Source organism: Salvelinus fontinalis, chromosome 26 (genome assembly GCF_029448725.1).
Source record: "Salvelinus fontinalis isolate EN_2023a chromosome 26, ASM2944872v1, whole genome shotgun sequence".
In the NCBI taxonomy this organism is placed as follows: domain Eukaryota; kingdom Metazoa; phylum Chordata; class Actinopteri; order Salmoniformes; family Salmonidae; genus Salvelinus; species Salvelinus fontinalis.
The window spans coordinates 13303815-13328444 of NC_074690.1; the positions used below are offsets into that span (position 1 = coordinate 13303815).

Here is a 24630-nt window from a genome sequence, read left to right on the forward strand (position 1 = left end):
CAGCGATTGCATTAAGAACTAATGTATCTTTCATTTGCTGTCCAACCTGTATTTTTTAGTCAAGTTTATGATTAGTTATCGATTAGAATAGGTGCCTCTCCCAAGATTTCTCCTGACATTTTCTTTGCAGCTTGGCTACTTTTGTCATTGTATAACCACGATTTGTGCCGCTAAATATGCACATTTTTGAACAAACTCTATATGTATTGTGTAATATGATGTTATAGGACTGTCATCTGAAGAATTCTGAGCAGGTCCGTGAAAAAATTAATATCTTTTGCTGGGTTATACGTTATCGCTATTTTTGGCTTGAATCAATGCTGTTGTGTGGTTTGCTATTGTGGTAAGCTAATATAATGCTATATTGTGTTTTCGCTGTAAAACACTTAAAAAATCTGAAATATTGGCTGGATTCACACGATGTTTGTCTTTCATTTGCTGTACGCTGTGTATTTTTCAGAAATGTTTCATGATGAGTATTTAGGTAATTCACATTGCTCTCTGTAGTTATTCTAGTCGCTTTGGTGAGAGTTGTGATGGTGGCTGCAATGGTAAACTATGATTTATACCTGAAATATGCACATTTTTCTAACAAAACATATGCTATACAATAAATATGTTATTAGACTGTCATCTGATGAAGTTGTTTCTTGGTTAGTGGCTATTTTATCTTTATTTGGTCGAATTTGTGATAGCTACCTATGCAGGAAAAAAATGGTGGAGTAAAAAAAGTGGTGTCTTTTGCTAACGTGGTTAGCTAATAGATTTACATATTGTGTCTTCCCTGTAAAACATTTTAAAAATCAGAAATTATGGCTGGATTCATAAGATGTGTATCTTTCATCTGGTGTCTTGGACTTGTGATTTAATGATATTTAGATGCTAGTATTTACTTGTGACGCTATGCTAGGCTATGCTAGTCAGCTTTTTTACTGATGGGGGTGCTCCCGGATCCGGGATTGGGAGGAATTAGAGGTTAACTGAAGGAAAAATAAAAAACTGTGTTTTTAAAGCATTACATTGAGGCAAAGCACCGCCAGGTGTTCTTAAAGCATTATGTTGATGCAAAGCACCGCCAGGTGTCATTAAAGCATTATGTTGAGGCAAAGCACCGCCAAGTGTTATTAATGTCACGCCTGCTCCTGCTCTTGCCCCTGGCGGTTGAGGGCGCCAGGCTGCCCTGCATTACGCACTCCTGCCACCATCATTTACGCACACCTGCCTTCCCTTGTCACGCGCTTCAGCGATATTGGACTCACCTGGACTCACTCAATCCCCTGTTTATTACCTCCTCTATGTTTGTCAGTTCCCCAGCTCTGTTCCCTGCTGCTGCATTGTTTGTCATCTGTCTTTGTGTTTCCCAGTTCTAAAGCTGTTTCTGTCCTGTTGCCTGTCCATTCCTAATTAAATGTCAACTCCCAGTACCTGCTCCTATTCTCTAGCGTCATTCCTTATAACTAAAGCATTACGTTGAGGCAAAGTACAGACAGTTATTATTATAGCATTATGCTGAGGCAAAGCAACGTCAGGTGTTATTATAGCATTATGCTGAGGCAAAGCAACGTCAGGTGTTATTATAGCATTATGTTGAGGCAAAGCAACGCCAGGTGTTATTAAAGCATTATGTTGAGGCAAAGCAACACCAGGTGTTATTAAAGCAGGTTGAGGCAAAGCAGCACCAGGTGTTATTAAAGCAGGTTGAGGCAAAGCAACACCAGGTGTTATTAAAGCATTATGTTGAGGCAAAGCAACGTCAGGTGTTATTATAGCATTATGTTGAGGCAAAGCACCACCAGGTGTTATTATAGCATTATGTTGAGGCAAAGCAACACCAGGTGTTATTATAGCAGGTTGAGGCAAAGCAACACCAGGTGTTATTAAAGCATTATGTTGAGTCAAAGCAACACCAGGTGTTATTATAGCATTATGTTGAGGCAAAGCAACACCAGGTGTTATTATAGCATTATGTTGAGGCAAAGCAACACCAGGTGTTATTATAGCATTATGTTGAGGCAAAGCAACACCAGGTGTTATTATAGCATTATGTTGAGGCAAAGCAACACCAGGTGTTATTAAAGCATTATGCTGAGGCAAAGCAACGTCTGGTGTTATTATAGCATTATGTTGAGGCAAAGCAACGTCAGGTGTTATTATAGCATTATGCTGAGGCAAAGCAACGTCTGGTGTTATTAAAGCAGGTTGAGGCAAAGCAACGTCAGGTGTTATTATAGCATTATGCTGAGGCAAAGCAACGTCTGGTGTTATTAAAGCAGGTTGAGGCAAAGCAACACCAGGTGTTATTAAAGCAGGTTGAGGCAAAGCAACACCAGGTGTTATTATAGCATTATGTTGAGGCAAAGCAACACCAGGTGTTATTAAAGCAGGTTGAGGTTAGAAGTTTAGAGTCAATTGGAGGTGAAGTTCAGGGGGGTGCAGTGATTTTAAATCAGAACGCAACGGTTAGTTTCACCTTTCAGAATCTCAAAGAGGCTCTATGCTGAGGCAAACAGGTCACATGTGAGATGGTTTTATCACTTGATGATGGATTTAGAAGTCTCTGTAGAACTGGATGAAAACCTGCTCAGGCGTGGAGGAGTGCTGAGATATATTCAGGCTTGGAGGAGTGCTGAGATATATTCAGGCTTGGAGGAGTGCTGAGATATATTCAGGCTTGGAGGAGTGCTGAGACATATCCTGGCTTGGAGGAGTGCTGAGATATATTCCGGCTTGGAGGAGTGCTGAGATATATTCCGGCTTGGAGGAGTGCTGAGATATATTCCGGCACCATAAGCGCCAGCTCTATGCAAGTAAAAATATAAACAATGAAAAAGCAGAAGTGACATATTGGAGCTCCTGAGTGGCACAGTAGTCTAAGGCACTGTATCTCAGTGCTTGAGGCGTCACTACAGACCCTGGTTTGATTCCAGACTGTATCACAACCGGCCGTGATTGGGAGTCCCATATGGCGGCGCACAATTGGCCCAGCATCGTCCGGGTTTGGGGAGCGTTTGGCCAGGGTAGGCTGTCATTGTAAATAAGAATTTGTTCTTAACTGACTTACCTAGTTAAATAAATAAAATATTGAACACATGGAGCATCCGAGATCGCTCCAGCAAACACCCGTGGAAAGACAAAAAAGGAAAGGAAAATCTTTAGATTCCACCAACTCTTTCATGCACTGCCTTGAAACCTTAAAGGGTCTTGTTTAACTATACGTGAGTGTTGTCCTGGTTGATGAGTTCGTATTGGGTCAGCTACACTGCTGCCACCAAACCCAACCGTCTGGAGAGCTTCCAGAGAGCCAAAGTGTCTGCCTGTCTGCATGCCTTCATTCCAACCAGGAACATAATAATACGTTTGAAGAACAAGAACTCGTGGTCAAGGCCAATTAGGTACTACTTGTGTTGTTAAGGAGATGAGCTATTTAGATAAATGTACTGAGATAATGCACGAGTACAATGGTCCTGAGGAGCGTCAGAGTCTACAGGCTTCAGCTGTTGTATTCAAGGACAAGAAGCCTGTCACACACCTTAGTATTCAATTAACCAATATTACTCATGTGGTTGTTTTGAGCTGCAGTGAACACGAGCGTGAGGCTTTTTGATCTTTCTTAACCCTTTAAACCTATTCTCAACTGGCTGGTAGAGCATGTTTTGACAATGGATTTAGAAGTGGATATTTAAAAAATCTTCACTAGATCTTGAATGGTCAACTACCACCCCCCCCCCCCCCATAATATGTGTCCTTTTGCAGTTCAGTGTTGGGGCACTCTAACTTTACCCACTCAGAGGCTATAATAAAACTCGAAATCAGTCCCCAAAGATGTGGGATAAAGGCAGGAATTCAGTTGGTGAGGGATTCATATTGCACCATTAGTAGAGACCTTGAAGAGTAGGAATACTGAAAACAAATAGTTACAATGTAAAAAGGCTCAAAAGCAAGAATTCTTTGAGAAAGAAATTGTTCAACCAGGCGGTTGATATGTCAGTAAAAAGTATGGTGGATTTATTTTGTATTAAAAATACTTATTTTGGTGAAAAAATTTAATTTAATTGTTGAAGGCAACTATATTAGGTATCATAAATTGGTTAAACCACATTTCATGACCCATGACCCATCAATCGATATTCAGACTTAAGGTTGCCTATAAATGTATGCCTATAATAGTAATACTCTTTAAGATTAGTCTGAACATGTGGTAAACACGGTGGAAGAAACTAGATCAATGGAAATTTTAAGAAAACCACAGAGAGGGACATTGCACTATTCAGCACTTGAAAATTACATTAATTTCAATGTATACTGAAGAAAAATATTAACACATTCATTTCAATGTATACTGAACAAAGATATAAACTAAACATGCAACAATTGCAAAGATTTTACTGAGTTACAGTTCATAGCAGGAAATCAGTCAACTGATATAAATTCATTAGGCACTAATCTATGGATTTCACATGACTGGGAATATAAATAAGCATATTTTGGTCACAGTAACCTTAAAAAAAGGTAGGGGCATGGATCAGACAAACAGTCAGTATCTGGTGTGACCGCCATTTGCCTCACGCAGTGCAACACATCTCCTTCACATAGAGTTGATAAGGCTGTTGATTGTGGCCTGTGGAATGTTGTCCCACTCTGCTGTTGGATAATGGCGGGACCTGGAATAATCTGCCGTACACGTCAATCCAGAACATCCCAAACATGCTCAATGGGTGACATGTTTGGTGAGTATGCAGGCCATGGAAGATCTGGGACATTTTCAGCTTCCAGGAATTGTGTACAGATCCTTGCAACATGGGGCCCGTGCATTATCATGCTGAAACATGAGGTGATGGCCACGGATGAATGGCACAACAATGGGCCTAAGGATCTCATCACGGTAACTCTGTCATCGGTAAATAGCAATTGTTTTCGTTGTTCTTATGCCTGCCCATACCATAACACCACCGCAACCATGGGGCACTCTGTTCTCAACGTTGACATCAGCAAACCGCTCGCCCACATGACGCTATACATGTGGTCTGTGGTTGTGAGGACAGTAGGACGTACTACCAAACACTCTAAAACAACATTGGAGGTGGCTTATGGTAGAGAAAGGAACATTTAATTCTCTGGCAACAGCACTGCTGGACATTCCTGCAGTCAACATGCCAATCGCATGCTCCCTCAAAACTTAAGTCATCTGTGGCATTGTGTTGTGTGACAAAGCGGTACATTTTAGTGTGGCCTTTTATTTTCCCCAGCACAAGGTGCACCTGTGTAATTATCATACTGTTTAATCAGCTTCTTGATATTCCACACCTGTCAGGTGTATGGATTATTTTGGCAAAGGAGAAATACTCACTAACAGGGATGTTAACAAATTTGTGCACAAAACTTGAGATAAATAAGGTTTTTGTGCATATGGATAATTTCTGAGATATTTTATTTCAGCTCATGAAACATGGGACCAACATTTCACATGTTTTTGTTCAGTAAAATGTACTATTCAAATTTGGACATACACAAATTACCATAATTGATTTATCCGTCCTTATTTAACAATGCTTACTACTGTACTATTGTTGAAATGAGTAAAAATGCTATGCAAATTTCCATTGTAAAATGGCATTGCTATTATGACTTTGGACTTCTTAACCACCGGGTAGAGCTCTGTTATTTCTTAAATAAACATAAAGTTGAGGGGAAAAAACTATTGGAGTTCTTACTGTAGTAATATAATATAATATAATATATAATATATAGTATAATATAATAATTTTACTCTTGACAAACATGGTGCAAAAACTAAATATAGGCAGGTTAAGCAAACACCAGGACACCCACTACAGACAGACAGAGATTAATTTACACATGTGCACATGCACATGCACACGCACACACACACACACACACACACACACACACACACACACACACACACACACACACACACACACACACACACACACACACACACACACACACACACACACACACACACACACACACACACACACACACACAGCTCCCAACCTCAGAACAGGGAGAATCTCCTCCCTTGGGCTTTAAACCCATTCAGTATGCCATCAATCTTATTCATTGTCCCAGTATGGCTCCAGTTTTAATGCATTGTAGGGATGCTACATTCCAACAGCAAATTATTTATATTCATGAATATTTTATTTCAAATAACACAAAGAGCAAACCATTAGAGGTGTGAAATTATACATCTGTCAATTTGTGGGTTTTTTTTCAAACGAAATAATAGATTGGCGATGTCAGTTGTTTTTGGAAGGCTTGTATTTATCATAGACATTGGATTGCTGCAGAACACAAAATATCTGTAGCTATCTAAATATCTCGGGTTGTTATTGAGGCTTTCACACTTTGCAGCTACAGTATATTTAACTATTGAACAATTACCACATTTTGTGCACTGCTTTATCATTTGCCTTTTAAATATAATTCACGCATTCCACAGTTTACCACTGTGTTTACCATGAAAGCGATCTTTGCAAACATTGTGGAAATTGCCTTTAATAAAAGGTGCTTTGTTGGTAGTGCAGTACGAATGAATCCCGTCCATCGTTTCCATATAGGTGGATGTCGCCTGATGTCTATGGGAGATATGCACATCTTTAGGATTGTGTCCATAGAGATGTTTATTTAGTTTTCATGGAATGTTTCATGCTATCGTTATTTTAATTAATGACACTTTATTTATTCACTGTGGACTCAGGACAGGAAGACTGTAAAATAATACAATCTCCCGGAGGCTGAGCCATCCTAACATCTGTAAAGGTATTTCCTTCTAGTATCCTTCTAGAATCTTTCTAGAATCTTTCTAGAAATCCTTCTAGAATCTTTCTAGAAATCGTTGTAGAAATCCTTCTAAAATCTTTCTAGAATCCTTCTAGAAATCCTTCTAGAATCTTTCTAGAATCCTTCTAGAAATCCTTCTAGAATCCTTCTAGAATCTTCTGCTTTGATTTAGCAAAGACCCTCAGTTTTCCAAACCAGAAACAAGCAAGTGGCATGGCTTCACTTTTAAATGGAACATTTTAAGGGACAATCTGAAATTGCTACATCCGCTTTTTTTTTTAAACTTTTAATTCATGATATATACCCATTGATTCATGAAGAATACAACTTATACACGGAGTATACAAAACATTAGGAACATCTGCTCTTTCCATGACATAGACTGACCAGGTGAATCCAGGTGAAAGCTATGATCCCTTATTGATGTCACTTGTTAAATCCACTTCCATCAGTGCAGATGAAGGGGAGGAGACAGGTTAAAGAAGGAACATGGATTGTGTATATGTGCCATTCAGAGGGTGGATGGGCAACTCTGCTGGGTGTATCAAGAATGGTCCACCACCCAAAGGACATCTAGCCAACTTGACACAACTGTGGGAAGCATCTAAGTCAACATGGGCCAGCATCCCTGTGAAACCCCTTGTTTTTTCCTTTGTTTGTATACAAAGTAATTGTAAACAAACGCTGCATAGCCTCAAAACATGGTTAAAACCCCAAATTAGTGTACAGATGGAAATAGGTTGGCAAGAAAAATCTGATAATCAGCCAGGCCAGTGTTCCGATGTAGAATTCTCTGGGAAATAAAGATGTCTACTCTTACAAGGCAGACGTGGAGACAGGAGTAAGATTCACAGTGGCTTTCCTGAATATGCCAAAGTATGACAGTGATATTTACGAGAGGGGCAAACCGTTCATCACTCACAATAGTTGAATGAATGTCAGGGCCTCAGCACTCGATGAGCTGCTACACTTTGTATGGACAGATGGTGAAGGAGCTTTGGTGTGAGGCACCAAATTTGATATTTCTGTAGCTAAAGACAGAAAGTAAAATGAGTTTGTTTTGGCAATGCTCAATCTTGTTGTCATTGAGTCAGAGGCTGTAGCCGCTGCACTAAGAAATTAAGTGAATTAACATGAATCAACTCGCCCATTCTAGGAACTGTTAATTGCAGAGGATGATCTGATGCATAGATTAATATGATTAATAAACATTTAAAATAACACCTACACCCACTGAATGTGCTGTAACTGGAAACCCTCTCAGATGGACGGTGACAGCTTGTATGAAGTGGACTGGGTGGAGGGAGATATTAGCAACAAAGCTAACATATTCCTCAACGCTGTGTTGTACACTCTCAAAGAGTTTATTTGACTTTTGCCACCAAAGGTGTGTGAAATGGTGAAGAGCTAATTTGGCAGACCATAAATGTTTGCAAAATGATGAAGAGCTTTTTTTTTAGCTTCTTTTTAGCTTCTTTGAACTTTCTCTTTTTCCCTTTTTGTTTGGACCTGATGCTAAACTATTGTCCCTCTCCGGCGCTCGAGATCATCAGGCTGCTCATTATTACGCACACCTGTCACCATCGTTACATGCATTGGGGCATCATCAGACTCACCTGGACTCAATCACCTGCCCGATTACCTTCCCTATATCTGTCACTCCCAATTTATTCCTTCCCTAAGAGTTATTGTTTCTGTTCTGTTGTTTCATGTTTGTACACTACCCGTGCTTCTTGTTTTATTCCTTGTGTTATTTATCAATTAAAAGTCACTCCCTGAACTTGCTTAACCGACTCCCAGCGTACACGTTACAACTATGAAGAGCTAACTTAGCTCTCTGTCGATTTCTACAGTGACGGGTAGGTAGCTAATTGAGATGCTTCAATGTGGTCCTATGTAGCCCGTTAAATGTTCTTTAGAAACCGTGTGGAGCTTTTTCAGTGCTTTAAAAAAAATCCTTAGAATTTGGAGAGACCTCGTTTTGATGTTGCACTGACAAGCACACCCACAAAATCTACAGCAATACTTTGCGTTCTGTAGCTTGTTCATATTTTTTCTCCATTACATTATATCAACCCATGATGCAGTGAATGGTCCTGTCTTGCAACCTTTTTCAAAAAGGAAGAAAATAAAAATAAAACATTAAAAAAACATTTGGGGGGGACTTCTGTCACTGAGCATGAAAGCAAAAACACTTTGGTAACTAAGCAACACGTGGTAATAAGTGTGAAGTATTCCCTACGGGTCGGGCCAGGTGTGGCAGACCTCGCTTTTCAAAATCACAGATGTGGCAGACCTCGCTTTTCAAAATCACAGATGTGGCTGACCTCGCGAAGTGAAAATCACAGATGTGGCTGACCTCGCTAAGTGAAAATCACAGATTTTTACATTTACATTTAAGTCATTTTAGCAGACGCTCTTATCCAGAGCGACTTACAAATTGGTGCATTCACCTTATGATGATATCCAGTGGAACAACCACTTTACAATATTCACTTTACACTTTACAATATCCACATATCCCTACCGGCCAAACCCTCCCTAACCCGAACCCGGACGACGCTAAGCCAATTGTGCGTCGCCCCATGGACCCCCCGGTCGCGGCCGGCTGCGGCAGAGCCTGGGCGTGAACCCAGAGACTCTGGTGGCGCAGCTAGTACTGCGATGCAGTGCTCTAGACCACTGCGCCACCCGGGAGGCCCGGGCATGTGGCAGACCTCGCTAAGTGAAAATCACAGATGTGGCTGACCTCGCGAAGTGAAAATCACAGATGTGGCTGACCTCGTGAAAGTGAAAATCACAGATGTGACTGACCTCGTGAAAGTGAAAATCACAGATGTGACTGACCTCGTGAAAGTGAAAATCACAGATGTGACTGACCTCGTGAAAGTGAAAATCACAGATGTGGCTGACCTCGTGAAAGTGAAAATCACAGATGTGGCTGACCTCGTGAAAGTGAAAATCACAGATGTGGCTGACCTCGCGAAAGTGAAAATCACAGATGTGTCAAAGCAGAGATGATAATCACCTCAAGCTGAGTGATTGAGGAAAAATGACTAAATCTGAACGGATATTCACTGTTAAGGGATAAATGTCTGTCACTCTATTCCTAAATCGGTGCTCTTATCCATTTTACAGCTAATTGTATTATTAAAAAAGCTTTGACCATCACCAAATGTAGTAGCCTGGGCACCAGTCTCCTTACCTAACATTCCACTCCTTGCCACTCCTGTAATTTTCCAAAGTCTTTGACAAATGACGGTACACAGTGGACATGTAACAAACAAACAGACACTCAAACTGACATACACCAAATACGCAGACAGCACATTGACACCTTAAGAGTATAATTAAGAGGTGTCATTGTAATAAAGACTTCTAAGCACTTTCACTACAAAGCCATGCCTGGTAAATAGCAATTTTTGTCTGAACTAATGAAAGACTACACTCTGTTGTCCATGCCTAATGTTCCTCTATTTTAATGCAACAGGTGTGTGGTATCTTCTTGAAAGCTGTGAATCCCTCTCACACCTTCCTATTGACAGAAAATGGCTGCCCAAATCATCAAGAATTGGACCGGAGAAGAGACATGGTGGAATGGCAATTACCGAGAGGAGAAAAGCTTCCATTGGGAATGAAGGATATTGAAAGAGTCAAACAGAGAATTAAACAGACAGAGAAAGAATCAGACAAAGGGTCGGACAGAGAAAGAGTCAGACAGAGAAAGAGTCAGACAGAGAAAGAGTCAGACAGAGAAAGAATCAGACAGAGAAAGAATCAGACAGAGAGGGTCAGACAGAGAGGGTCAGACAGAGAGGGTCAGACAGAGAAAGAGTCAGACAGAGAAAGAGTCAGACAGAGAAAGAGTCAGACAGAGAAAGAGTCAGACAGAGAAAGAGTCAGACAGAGAAAGAGTCAGACAGAGAAAGAATCAGACAGAGAAAGAGTCAGACAGAGAAAGAATCAGACAGAGAGGGTCAGACAGAGAGGGTCAGACAGAGAAAGAGTCAGACAGAGAGGGTCAGACAGAGAGGGTCAGACAGAGAAAGAGTCAGACAGAGAAAGAGTCAGACAATGAAAGAGTCAGACAGAGAAAGAGTCAGACAGAGAAAGAATCACACAGAGAGGGTCAAACAGAGAGGGTCAGACAGAGAGGGTCAGACAGAGAAAGAGTCAGACAATGAAAGAGTCAGACAGAGAAAGAGTCAGACAGAGAAAGAGTCAGACAGAGAAAGAGTCAGACAGAGAGGGTCAGACAGAGAAAGAGTCAGACAGAGAAAGAGTCAGACAGAGAAAGAGTCAGACAGAGAAAGAATCAGACAGAGAAAGAATCAGACAGAGAGGGTCAAACAGAGAGGGTCAGACAGAGAGGGTCAGACAGAGAAAGAGTCAGACAATGAAAGAGTCAGACAGAGAAAGAGTCAGACAGAGAGGGTCAAACAGAGAGGGTCAGACAGAGAAAGAGTCAGACAATGAAAGAGTCAGACAGAGAAAGAGTCAGACAGAGAAAGAATCAGACAGAGAGGGTCAGACAGAGAGGGTCAGACAGAGAAAGAGTCAGACAGAGAGGGTCAGACAGAGAGGGTCAGACAGAGAAAGAGTCAGACAGAGAAAGAGTCAGACAATGAAAGAGTCAGACAGAGAAAGAGTCAGACAGAGAAAGAATCACACAGAGAGGGTCAAACAGAGAGGGTCAGACAGAGAGGGTCAGACAGAGAAAGAGTCAGACAATGAAAGAGTCAGACAGAGAAAGAGTCAGACAGAGAAAGAATCAGACAGAGAGGGTCAAACAGAGAGGGTCAGACAGAGAGGGTCAGACAGAGAGGGTCAGACAGAGAAAGAGTCAGACAATGAAAGAGTCAGACAGAGAAAGAGTCAGACAGTGAAAGAGTCAGACAGAGAAAGAGTCAGACAATGAAAGAGTCAGACAGAGAAAGAGTCACACAGAGAGTCAGACAGAGAGTCAGACAGAGAAAGAGTCAGACAGAGAGTCAGACAGAGAGCGATGACCAAACATAGAGTAGAAAAATAGCAAAAGGGAATTGCAGAGAAAGAACCTACGGGTCAGGAATATGTGCTATGTTCCAACGCTCACATTAACAGTGAGTATGAGTAGATGTATTGAGCATGCTTTCTAACTGTTTGAACCTAGCCATGGACTGTCTGATAATCAAATGGTTCCTAGTTCTTTACCTGCAGCTTCATGTCGATCATCAGACCTACTTAAGGTTTCTCCAAGGTAGATCATTAGCACATTCCCTAAATCTAATTGGCCGCTGAAGTTTCTCCCAATCTATTAGGTCAGCTTCAAATAAATCAAATTTCATAAACTAACAGGACATTGCAAATATCAATCCAAATATGTGGACTATTCATTGAATCCGAGCTAATTTGTTGTCAAACTTGTGGCACTATAAGCTTTAGAGTGGTTCTGACTTTAGTCTAGTGGAAGTCACGGAGATACAACGTTCCATTGATCAAAACACAAATGGATTATATATTACGTGATTATAAGGGAAATGGAACGTTTCATGGTGACCATGAAAGTACCTCCAGACAAATACATCACCTAATGAATTCATTCATTATAACACAGAATTACACATACAGTATAAGGTTTCAGATGATACAACCTCAACTCTCTTTTTATGTCCTCACAAAAACAATCACAAAAACAATCAGATACCTCTGACAAAATTACTGAACCGATGGCCTCTGTCAATTTTTTATTCTAGCAATTTCGTCAGAGCAAATATAGAGCCAAGATAAAGAATAATTCAAGTTGCGGGGGCAGCCAAATTGAAATGAAAGATGTCAGGTCGGCGATGCAGACAATTAAATATTAGGCGGTTCCACACTCAGGAACATTATCAGAGACATCCCTAATAGCCGAGTGATTCATCTTCAGTGGTTGATGTCAGTCACAAGTGGCCACGGCTGAATGGAAAGGAATGACATCTATGATTATGGCCTGGCACCTTGCCATGGAAAAGTAGTCATTTGTTTTTATGAGTACTGTGTGTGTGTGTGTGTGTGTGTGTGTGTGTGTGTGTGTGTGTGTGTGTGTGTGTGTGTGTGTGTGTGTGTGTGTGTGTGTGTGTGTGTGTGTGTGTGTGTGTGCGTGTGCACGTGTGCGTGTGCGTGCGTGTGCGTGTGTGTGTCATTTCACATCAGTAATGAATTACATTCACTAGGATAGTTCTTCTCATAGCTTGCAAATGGCATCAGGCATCAAGAATCTCCTCACTACTAATGCCTCATCTAATACAAAATAGTCCAAAAGTAGGTTTGATTTTCCAATAACATACACACAGCTCTCCAAAGGGTTCACTTCACCCAATCCCCCAAAGTAGGTACAATTTCATACACTTGCACACCTTCAAAACAGACACACTCTTTGCTTCACTGCTTTTTGTTTAGTCCCCTGAGACAGACACACACACACACACACACACACACACACACACACACACACACACACACACACACACACACACACACACACACACACACACACACGTGTCCTGGGACCCGTTCTGGTTATAACAGCCATATTATCAAGCAACTGGAAGCTCTGCACCCAATAGGGAGGAGGAAGTGGAGGAGGGGGTCGAACCCTTCAGCAACGTATCACAAAGTGAGTGGGGGACCAATTACAGCATTTCAGACAATCAAAGTGAGTGTGATGCTGTCAAAAAATATGGAGGGTGGAAAGGGGCCCAATTGCAGGGGGCCACTGGGAACGTCATTCCATCTCACTGTTGCGAAACAGCAGAGTACTTTAATAACAGCTGTAAATCTAAATCACATTAAATCTAATCAAATCAAAAAGCTTGCAGCCTTTTGTCACTCCCTTTCTCAAACCACACAACTGCGATATAAACCAATTACAAAGGACAAAAAAAGAACAAGACAGCCACAATCTTCCTGATAATTTCCCTGTTTTTTTTCTCTAGAAGCCTTTGTGGAGAGCTTGGTTGGTTCTGGTGCAGCAGATAATGGCTGCGCATGTCAGTCGTCGTGTGCACCTGTCAGAGACAAAACTGACACATGTGGCATCTCTGGTCTACCTCTGCCTGACCATTGGTCACATCGACGTCAGTCTGCACAACTGGCTGTCACAAAGGTTTACAAAGGTCTGGATGGGACATTTGGACCCAGCCTAATAATTGCTCATACCTGTCAGATCTACAAGAAGTGTCCGGTGGTAGGTGCAAAGGATAGATTTGAAATTGAACACACGACTCACCCTCTAAAGCAAATGGAGACTTCACATCACGTATTTGAGGGTCTTTAATCAGGCTTTAGGGTCACAATCACAGCAGGGAAACTCTGGTCAAAGTGGCCAACAATCTATTACTAGCGACTGAATCTGGCAATCTTAGCTTTCTCATCCTACTGAACTAATAAGCTTCCTTTGACACTGTTTACCATTCTATCCTCCTTTGAATAATGGAAAAGACTCTGGAAATTTCCGGAACAGCCCTGGTTCATGTCCTACCTGTCAGAACGGCAGCAGTTTGTGACCCTGGGGCATTTCAAATCCACCCATGCTCATGTCTGCTCCTGTCCCCCCAAGGCTCAGTCCTAGGGCCTCTCCTTTTCATTATCTACATCCTGCCCCTCGGCCAAATCATCCGCCAACGCGGTCTCCAATTGCACTGTTACGCTGATGACACAGAAATCTATTTTCACTCCAAACCCACCACTGACCTCCACCCGTCATCACTCATCAACCTCCTAAAATAAATAAAATCATGGATGAGCTCAAACCTTCTGAAGTTCAACGGCAATAAGACAGAGGCCATGTTGTTGGCACCCAGATCTCTCCTGAAGAAGGAGAGGAGTTGAGGAGTTTGACCTCAACATCGACTGCTGCCCTGCCTCTCAGGTGAAGGATCTTTCCTTTGATGCCCACACTAAAACCATCACTAAATCTGCCTTCTTTCTCAACAACATCACCAGACTCCACCCCTCCTTTACAGACTCAGCTGCTGAAACCCTTATACATTCCTTCATTACCTCATACATGGACTATTGCTTAAATATATCAAGAACTCAGCTGCGAGACTCCTCGCCCGCCCTAAATCCTGAGAGCACATTACACCCACACTCCTCCACCACTGGCTTCCAATCAAAATTCAGATCAACTTTCAAATCCTTCTACTCAAACAACAAATCCCTGCATGACTTGGCTCCCTTCTGTCTCTCTCTCTCTCATGCTACACAGCTGCAAAAAGAAATTTCTAAAACACCACAATTCAAGTATTCAAATCCATTAAATACACATCATTACAAATATAATGTATTATTATTTGTTACATGCATGTCTTAAGAAACGTTGCTGTGCTTTGAGTGTTGTGAGCTTATGTAATGGCAGTAATAATATTTTGAAATAGAGCTCAAGGGGTCATTTGTAAGAGGTGTTTGGCAAGGTGATTTGAAAACTGCAGAATATACTCTTTCTGATACTATAAAAATGTCTTACCTGTTTCTTTTCCCTGCGTCAATTCCAAGCTCTGCTGTCCATCAGATTCTTCATATATGATTTAACAATTGATTATATTCTCACCCATCAGTCTATGGTCAATTGAATCTTGTCTTTAGGCTAAACTCTATTATTATATGTGTGAAAATGTTTTTTCGATATAGTTTAGTTGTAGTTTCGATGGACCATCATCAGCTGTGCAGGCTATTTGCCAGTGAATGACATGGCAGTGAATGACGGGCAGAGGGGAAAAAATAACATGTCCTCTTAAAACTACTTACAAAACAAATTCTGTTTGTGATATTAAGGTTCTAACAATGACAGTGTGTTATATAGGTTCATTTTGGATAAGTCCGGCTGTCTCTGTGGGAAAACCCTTTGAGCAGGGGTTGGAACCGGTTCAGGGAACAGAACCAAAAACTGAGAAAGAAACATTTTCAAGGAACAGAAACGGAACCTGGAACAAAAGTTTTCCATACTGTTCCGGAACAGAACCGTTATTTTAAAAGCATGGGAACCGGTTGATAATGTTATTTTACGTTCCAGGCATTTTTTTCAGGTCTCAAAAGAAAACTTTTAGGCTACCTGCTGCTCCAAAGCATAGACTACGGTACTTACGTTAAAAGCTTGATTAAGAAGATAGGGAGAGAGATTTTTTATTTGCTATTAAAATAATTTTGGTTCCAACTAGGGCTGTTGCGGTGACTGTATTACCGCAACACCGGCGGTCACAAGTCATGAAGGAGGTCAAATTACAAGTGACCGTTTAGTCACGGCAATTAGGCTTCTCCAAGCTCTGATGCTGCTGATAGTCATTAGCAGCCTATCAAACTTGCTAACTGCCTGGTACTCAGCACTCTATTGTCCCTCTAATCACTCTGACATCAATGCAAAAGTATTCAAAAAATCTAATTAAACACTTCATGAGAGCCCATGAACTCATGTTGTGCAACACTTCTATAGGCAACATTTCCATAGGCTATGCAATTGCGCGAGTGATGGCCTCTATTAAAAAGAGGAGGCTCCCATCAGCTTGTAACGGTCCTGACCTGTTTTATGTTGTTTTTGTATGTGTTTAGGTCAGGGCATGTGTTTTGGGTGGGCAGTCTATGTTATCTGTTTCTATGTTGGTTTTGGTTGCCTGGTATGGCTCTTAATTAGAGGCAGGTGTTTTGCGTTCTCCTCTAATTAAGAGTCATATTTAGGTAGGGTGTTCTCACTGTTTGTTTGTGGGTGATTGTCTCCTGTGTCTGTGTCGATGTTACACCATACGGGATTGTTTCGGTTTGTTCGTGCGTTTATGTAGTCTGTTCCTGTGTCAGCGTGCTTCGTGTATTTGTAAGTTCGTTTGTTCAGGTCTGTCTACATCGTTTTGTTATTTTGTTAGTTATATCAAGTATAGTTCGTTTTCGTCTTTGTCTGTTTTGTTTATTTAATAAATTCATCATGTATTCACAACCCGCTGCGCCTTGGCTCGATCACTACTCCACCTCTTCTTATGAAGAGAGAGAGGAACGCCGTTACACAGCTACTATATTTATTTCTCAACTTTCCTAATATTAAGCACATTGCTTATATTTACAACAGGAGTATAGCCTACATGGCTGGCATGAAAATGAACCATGGGGAAAGCGTCCTCCATTCACTATTTAAGTGCAGAGATGACATGTACATTTCACACATATATTATTTAGTATATGTAAAGACAATATTAAATCAAGAATAGTCTGATGGGTGACAATATTAGCCTATCACTTATAAAATATATATTATCACTTGTGAACGATGCCCAGCATAAGGCAAGAAACAATGCCTTTTTTGTTGTTGACTTTTTCTAATCATAGTCGCACACCTCATGTAGCCTTGTCCATAGGCCTATATGTTTTGAGAGGGTTTGTACTAAAGCAGCCAAATAACTTCTTAAAAAGAAGCACATTAATCCGCTTTACAATGGGTTTGAGCCTAACTAGTACACATAAGCAGTGCGTGAAGATCATTTTCATCATAAAAATGCACCTTTATAATAAAAACATTACATGCATAAATCACATTTGCGGTCACTTTTTGATAATGGTGTTTTCCCGCTAATGGAACATTCACGCTGATAGCCTACTGCCATGTGCGCAGTGCTCCACTTCAAATGTGAAGAAAAAACCTAATAGTTTATCAACATTTAAAGCTAAACGTTCAGATCTGTTGCGTCAGCCACATTGCGTGAAAACGTTTTTTTTTTATATTAGTGGTTGTATTAATTTGGGATCTATCGCATCCCACAACTGTCCCAGACTGTGTTTGGAATATGTATTTCTCGTACAGAATAGAATAGGTCAACTTTTGTACTATGGGGGATAGTAAATTGACATAGGCTAGTGCTTTTGCTGTTGTTAGACATACTCCTCTTGTTGGCTGACGAAAAGTAAATGTGGACAGTTCTTCCAATATCTTCAAAATGCACCTCGGAATTGGATAAGGAAACTCGCAGTTGCGTCCTCGATGTGTCTGTCTTCACTTGTACCCTGTGAGAAAGACCATATCATGTGATGGAGAGCCATGTGAGTGAGAGATGCTTCGGAGTGCTCAGCACTCAGGGAGAAGGGAACAACACAGCACTCCGTGCCAAAGGCGCCTTTCGGCCACACAAAGGGGATGCCGCCATGAAATTCGAGGCATTATCAAGTGCTTGTCAAATTGTGAATGAGAGACTGATGAAGTGTGTACAGTCTGCGCAAAAAAACAAAGCAGCGCTCATGCTTTTCAATCGACTTATTTCTGCATTGTTAGGAAGGGCCGTAAGCATTTCACTGTAAGGTCTACCTACACCTGTTGAATTCGGCGCATGTGACAAATAAAATTTGATTAGATTTGATTTGAATAACATTTGATTTGATTTAAATCGATGATACGGAGTGACTTGGTGTAGGTTTCAGGGTACTACCAAAAGGATTCTCCGGCTGTCCCATTAGGATAACCTTTTTTGATTCCAAGTAGAACCCTTTTTGGTTCCAGGTAGAACTATTTGGGGTTCTATGTAGAACCCTCTGTGGAAAGGGTTCGACGTGGAACCCAAAGGTTCGGGGGGAAAAAGGCAATAATACCGACAATGGGTAAGCTGCATCATTCCAAATGTCCCTCCCTCACCTCCCCTACGGTGAGTGGCTATTTATCATTGATAAGGTAGAGATGGTGGAGCCTGTCACAGCTTAAAATAGATTAATCGATTTCGCTATCCTCGTGTGGCTCGAACCAAAGACAAGCACTTTATTAGATTGGGGAATTTAACGCTGTCAGCTTCTCTGCTTTATTGGTCAAATACCTGCCTGACAGGGAATACTTTGAGAAGAAATAACATTTTAAAAAGAAAGGAGCGAGGGAGGGATCTGCTTATTAAAATAATGGAACGTGGTTATTATTCACGGCTGCATGTCACTCCTTATGGTTGTTGAAGAGCCGCTGAGTGTTTATCACTTTAAGACATGATGCACTGACAGTTGAACGAGCTGTACTCCTGGGAACAAATCAGAGCGGGGCGAGATACACTGAGAGAGAGAGAGACCTCCCGGGAGCGACAACGCTGCCTTTACAGCTTGTCTGCTCATATTTCCCCGGTCAGAGATGAGTGTGGAAGTGAAAACAGAACTTGCTGTAGTTCATCATGATTTAGTGTGTTGGAAGTATCGTAACATACGTAAATGGTTGCAGGCTAGACACAATTTTGGTTAATTCCATATACTGTATTTAACTGCTGAACTTGGTTGAAAAATATTTTTTAAGGCATTTTAAGGCAGGTGGTAAAGTTCCTGCAACAATAAAGTCACTGCAAAAATACCCCGCAGTGTGTATCGTTCTAAGTAAGGAGGGGGTGGTCTAGAAAGGGCCACGATGGTGATAACATACTGTATGTCTCTGTATCTGCAACTCAGCACTGCTGAGAAATAGTCCATGCATTTATGAGTGTGCACTGTAACACAGTTATGTGTGCAATAGCCACTGTTTTATGAGTTGATTCATGAATTTAATTAAGATAACAAGTGTTGTTGTCCTACTCACCTGTTTGATTGCATGCATCAGTTTAGCATAGCAGTAGACTATGACCAGGAAGGGGACGATGAGGCAGAAAACAAAGAGCGAGATGATGTACGAGACATTGTTGGCGTTCTTGGTCATCCAGTCCACGGAACAGGTGGTGCCGGGCCCCTCGGGGCCGTAGCGGCTCCAGCCGAAGAGCGGCGGCAGGGTCCACATCAGTGAGTAGACCCAGGAGAAAGCGATGCCCAAGGCTACCTTCCGGTAGTTGGTGGAGTCGGCCTCGGTTGGACCCATCATGGTAGAGTAACGCTCGTAGGAGAGCACGGCCAGGGAGATGAGGGACACGATTCCTTGGAACCAAAACACAGACACGCGCTCAGAATATGTTGAACAGGGCCAATACAGGAGTTCATACAGGGTGGTCAAGACAACATCACAGACAACACTCCTGACTTCAAACAAATGTTTACCTTTGGGGGGTTTGAACAAAAGGCAGACTAAACAGTGGGAGTACTTATACACTTAAGTAATAACGCACAAGGTGGTGTGGTATATTTTATTTATTTAACAAGGCAAGTCAGTTAAGAACAAATTCTTACTTACAATGACAGCCTAGGAACAGTGGGTTAACTGCCTTGTTCAAGGGCAGAACAACATATTGTTACCTTGTCAGCTCAGGATTTCAAATCCAGCAACCTTTTGGTTACAGGCCCAATGCTCGAACCACTAGGCTACCTGGCGCCCCACGGCTAAGGCCTGTTCTTATCTCACCACAAACCCCTAAGGTAAATTATTGCTATTATAAACGGGTTACCAACGTAATTAGAGCAGTAAAAAGTACATGTTTTGTACAGACCGTGGTATACGGTCTGTCAGCCAATCAGCATTCAGGGCTCGAACCACCTACTGTATTTTATAATAGACGATATAATGCTTGAGTGTATGCTGGCTTCCAACTGTAATGCATTCATTTAGGTTGCTATTACTTTGCAAAGAGAGAGTCCAATGTACCAATGTAAGGTCGATCACTCTACATACAGTAGTAAAGGGGCAAAATTCTGCTTTTAGACATTATGCAGAAGGGCCCATTATACCAGTGATGATTTATATTCTATTTTATTTAACTAGGCAAGTCAATTAAGAACAAATTCTTATTTACAATGACGCCTACCGGGGAACAGTGGCTTAACTGCCTTGTTCAGGGGCAGAACAACAGATTTTTACCTTGTCAGCTCGGTGATTCGATCCAGCAACTTTTCGGTTACTGGTCCAACGCTCTAACCACTAGGCTACCTGCCGCCAAATTGATGCCACAAAACCTGTCAATGCACACACTTCCTGCAACTGCACCCCGAAATCTGACCCCCGTCATCTTCTTTATCTTGTTTGTCATTTACTTTGAAGTGAAAATGATCCATGAGGACGTCCTTCATGGCCATTGATTTCCAATAGCAGTGAAGCAGACGCAACCAGTCCTCTAATTAAAAAATATGGACCAGACCTTTTTTGCTGTATAGTTCTCCTCAGCTTATACACGCAATGGGGGATAATATACTTGGGCTGTGGCAGCGCAGGTTGTTAACGCTGGTTCACAGTATTAATAAATTACATTCATGCCTGAATACATGTGTAATATACAGCTGTTCACTATCTGAGCCGCAGGCAAAGCTCTGAGATTTTACCTCATACTGTACGATCACGGCTGCTACATTGTGGGTTTGCTTGCTACATTGTGGGTTTCCTTGCTACATTGTGGGTTTGCTTGCTACATTGTGGGTTTGCTTGCTACATTGTGGGTTTGCTTGCTACATTGTGGGTTTACTTGCTACAATGAGGTTATCAATGAAAACTAACTCTTGACCCATCTGGGCTGGTGAGATTTGTGGATTTATGAGTTATGAAATTGCAATATATATACATATATTTTTTTTAAATGACACCAATAAATACTGACAGTATCTCATGGTTTCTATACATAGACATCCAGATACACCATTAAAAATAAAGTGCCCAGTATCTTCTCCGTGCACTGACCCCAGGACCCCAGTGACATCTAATTAAACAACAAACCATCTAATCAAACAACAAACCATCTAATGAAACAACAAACCATCTAATCAAACAACAAACCATCTCATCAAACAACAAACAATCTAATCAGACAACAAACCATCTAATCAGACAACAAACCATCTAATCAAACAACAAACCATCTAATCAAACCATCTAATCAGACAACAACCATCTAATCAAACAACAAACTATCTCATCAAACAACAAACCATCTAATTAAACAACAACCCTTCTAATCAAACTACAAACCATCTAATTAAACTACAAACCATCTAATCAAACAACAAACCATCTAATCAGACAACAAACCATCTAATCAAACAACAAACCATCTAATCAAACAACAAACCATCTAATCAAACAACAAACCATCTAATCGGACAACAAACCATCTAATCAAACAACAAACCATCTAATCAAACAGCAAACAATCTAATCAAACTACAAACCATCTCATCAAACAACAAACTATCTAAGACAACAAACCATCTAATCAAACAATAAACCATCTAATTAAACAACAAACCATCTAATCAAACAACAAACCATCTAATCGGACAACAAACCATCTAATCAGACAACAAACCATCTAATCAGACAACAAACCATCTAATCAAACAACTAACCATCTAATCAAAAAACAAACCATCTAATCGGACAACAAACCATCTAATCAGACAACAAACCATCTAATCAGACAACAAACCATCTAATCAGAGAACAAACCATCTAATCAAACAACCAACCATCTAATCAGACAACAAACCATCTAATCGGACAACAAACCATCTAATCAAACAACCAACCATCTAATCAAACTACAAACCATGTAATCAAACTACAAACCATCTGATCGGACAAGAAACCATCTAATCGGACAACAAACCATCTAATCAGACAACAAACCATCTAATCAAACAACAAACCATCTAATCAAACAACAAACCATCTAATCAAACTACAAACCATCTGATCGGACAAGAAACCATCTAATCAGACAACAAACCATCTAATCAAACAACAAACCATCTAATCAAACTACAAACCATCTAATCAGACAACAAACCATCTAATAAAACAACAAACCATCTAATCGGACAACAAACCATCTAATCAAACAACAAACCATCTAATCAAACTACAAACCATCTAATCAGACAACAAACCATCTAATAAAACAACAAACCATCTAATCAAACAACAAACCATCTAATCAAACAACAAACCATCTAATCAAACCATCTAATCAAACAACAAACTATCTAATCAGACAACAAACCATCTAATCAGACAACAAACCTTCTAATCAGACAACAAACCATCTAATCAAACAACAAACCATCTAATCAGACAAGAAACCATCTAATCAGACAACAAACCATCTAATCAAACAACAAACCATCTAATCAAACAACAAACCATCTACTCAGACAACAAACCATCTAATCAGACAACAAACCATCTAATCAGACAACAAACCATCTAATTAAACAACAAACCATCTAATCGGACAACAAACCATCTAATCAAACAACAAACCATCTAATGGACAACAAACCATCTAATCAGACAACAAACCATCTAATCAGACAACAAACCATCTAATCAGACAACAAACCATCGAATCAGACAACAAACCATCTAATAAAACAACAAACCATCTAATAAAACAACAAACCATCTAATCAGACAACAAACCATCTAATCAAACAACAAACCATCTAATCGGACAACAAACCATCTAATCAGACAACAAACCATCTAATCAGACAACAAACCATCTAATTAAACAACAAACCATCTAATCAACCAACCAACCATCTGATCAGACAAAAAACCATCGAATCGGACAACAAACCATCTAATCAAACAACAAACCATCTAATCAGACAACAAACCATCTAATCAGACAACAAACCATCTAATCAGACAACAAACCATCTAATTAAACAACAAACCATCTAATCAAACAACCATCCATCTGATCAGACAACAAACCATCGAATCGGACAACAAACCATCTAATCGGACAACAAACCATCTAATCAGACAACAAACCATCTAATTAAACAACAAACCATCTAATCAAACAACCAACCATCTAATCAGACAACAAACCATCTAATCAGACAACAAACCATCTAATCAGACAACAAACCATCTAATTAAACAACAAACCATCTAATCAGACAACAAACCATCTAATCAGACAACAAACCATCTAATCAGACAACAAACCATCTAATTAAACAACAAACCATCTAATCAAACAACAAACCATCTAATCAGACAACAAACCATCTAATCAGACAACAAACCATCTAATCAGACAACAAACCATCTAATTAAACAACAAACCATCTAATCAAACAACCATCCATCTGATCAGACAACAATCCATCGAATCGGACAACAAACCATCTAATCGGACAACAAACAATCTAATCAGACAACAAACCATCTAATTAAACAACAAACCATCTAATCAGACAACAAACCATCTAATCAAACAACAAACCATCTAATCAGACAACAAACCATCTAATCAAACAACAAACCATCTAAACAGACAACAAACCATCTAATCGGACAACAAACCATCTAATCAGACAACAAACCATCTAATTAAACAACAAACCATCTAATCAAACAACAAACCATCTAATCAGACAACAAACCATCTAATCAAACAACAAACCATCTAATCAAACAACAAACCATCTAATCAGACAACAAACCATCTAATCAAACAACAAACCATCTAATCAAACAACAAACCATCGAATTAAACAACAAACCATCTAATCAAACAACCAACCATCTAATCAAACTACAAAGCATCTGATCAAACAACAAACCATCTAATCAAACTACAAACCATCTAATCAAACAACAAACCATCTAATAAAACAACAAACCATCTAATTAAACCATCTAATCAAACAACAAACCATCTAATCAAACAACAAACCATCTAATAAAACAACAAACCATCTAATCAAACAACAAACCATCTAATCAAACAACAAACCATCTAATCAGACAACAAACCATCTAATCAAACAAACAAACCATCTAATCAAACCATCTAATCAAACAACAAACCATCTAATCAGACAACAAACCATCTAATCAGACAACAAACCATCTAATCAAACAACAAACCATCTAATCAAACAACAAATCATCGAATTAAACAACAAACCATCTAATCAAACAACCAACCATCTAATCAA

General features: G+C 40.2%; 1 protein-coding gene across 1 annotated transcript in view; it reads right to left on the minus strand.

The window, feature by feature from the left end:
• The window catches only part of LOC129823662 (pinopsin-like), a 66520-nt gene that overhangs the window by 27665 nt on the left and 14225 nt on the right, over positions 1-24630 (minus strand). Inside the window, exon 2 of the mRNA XM_055882551.1 lies at positions 19343-19671. Within this exon, the coding sequence (XP_055738526.1) occupies positions 19343-19671 (329 nt within the window). The remainder of the gene's footprint in view (positions 1-19342; positions 19672-24630) is intronic.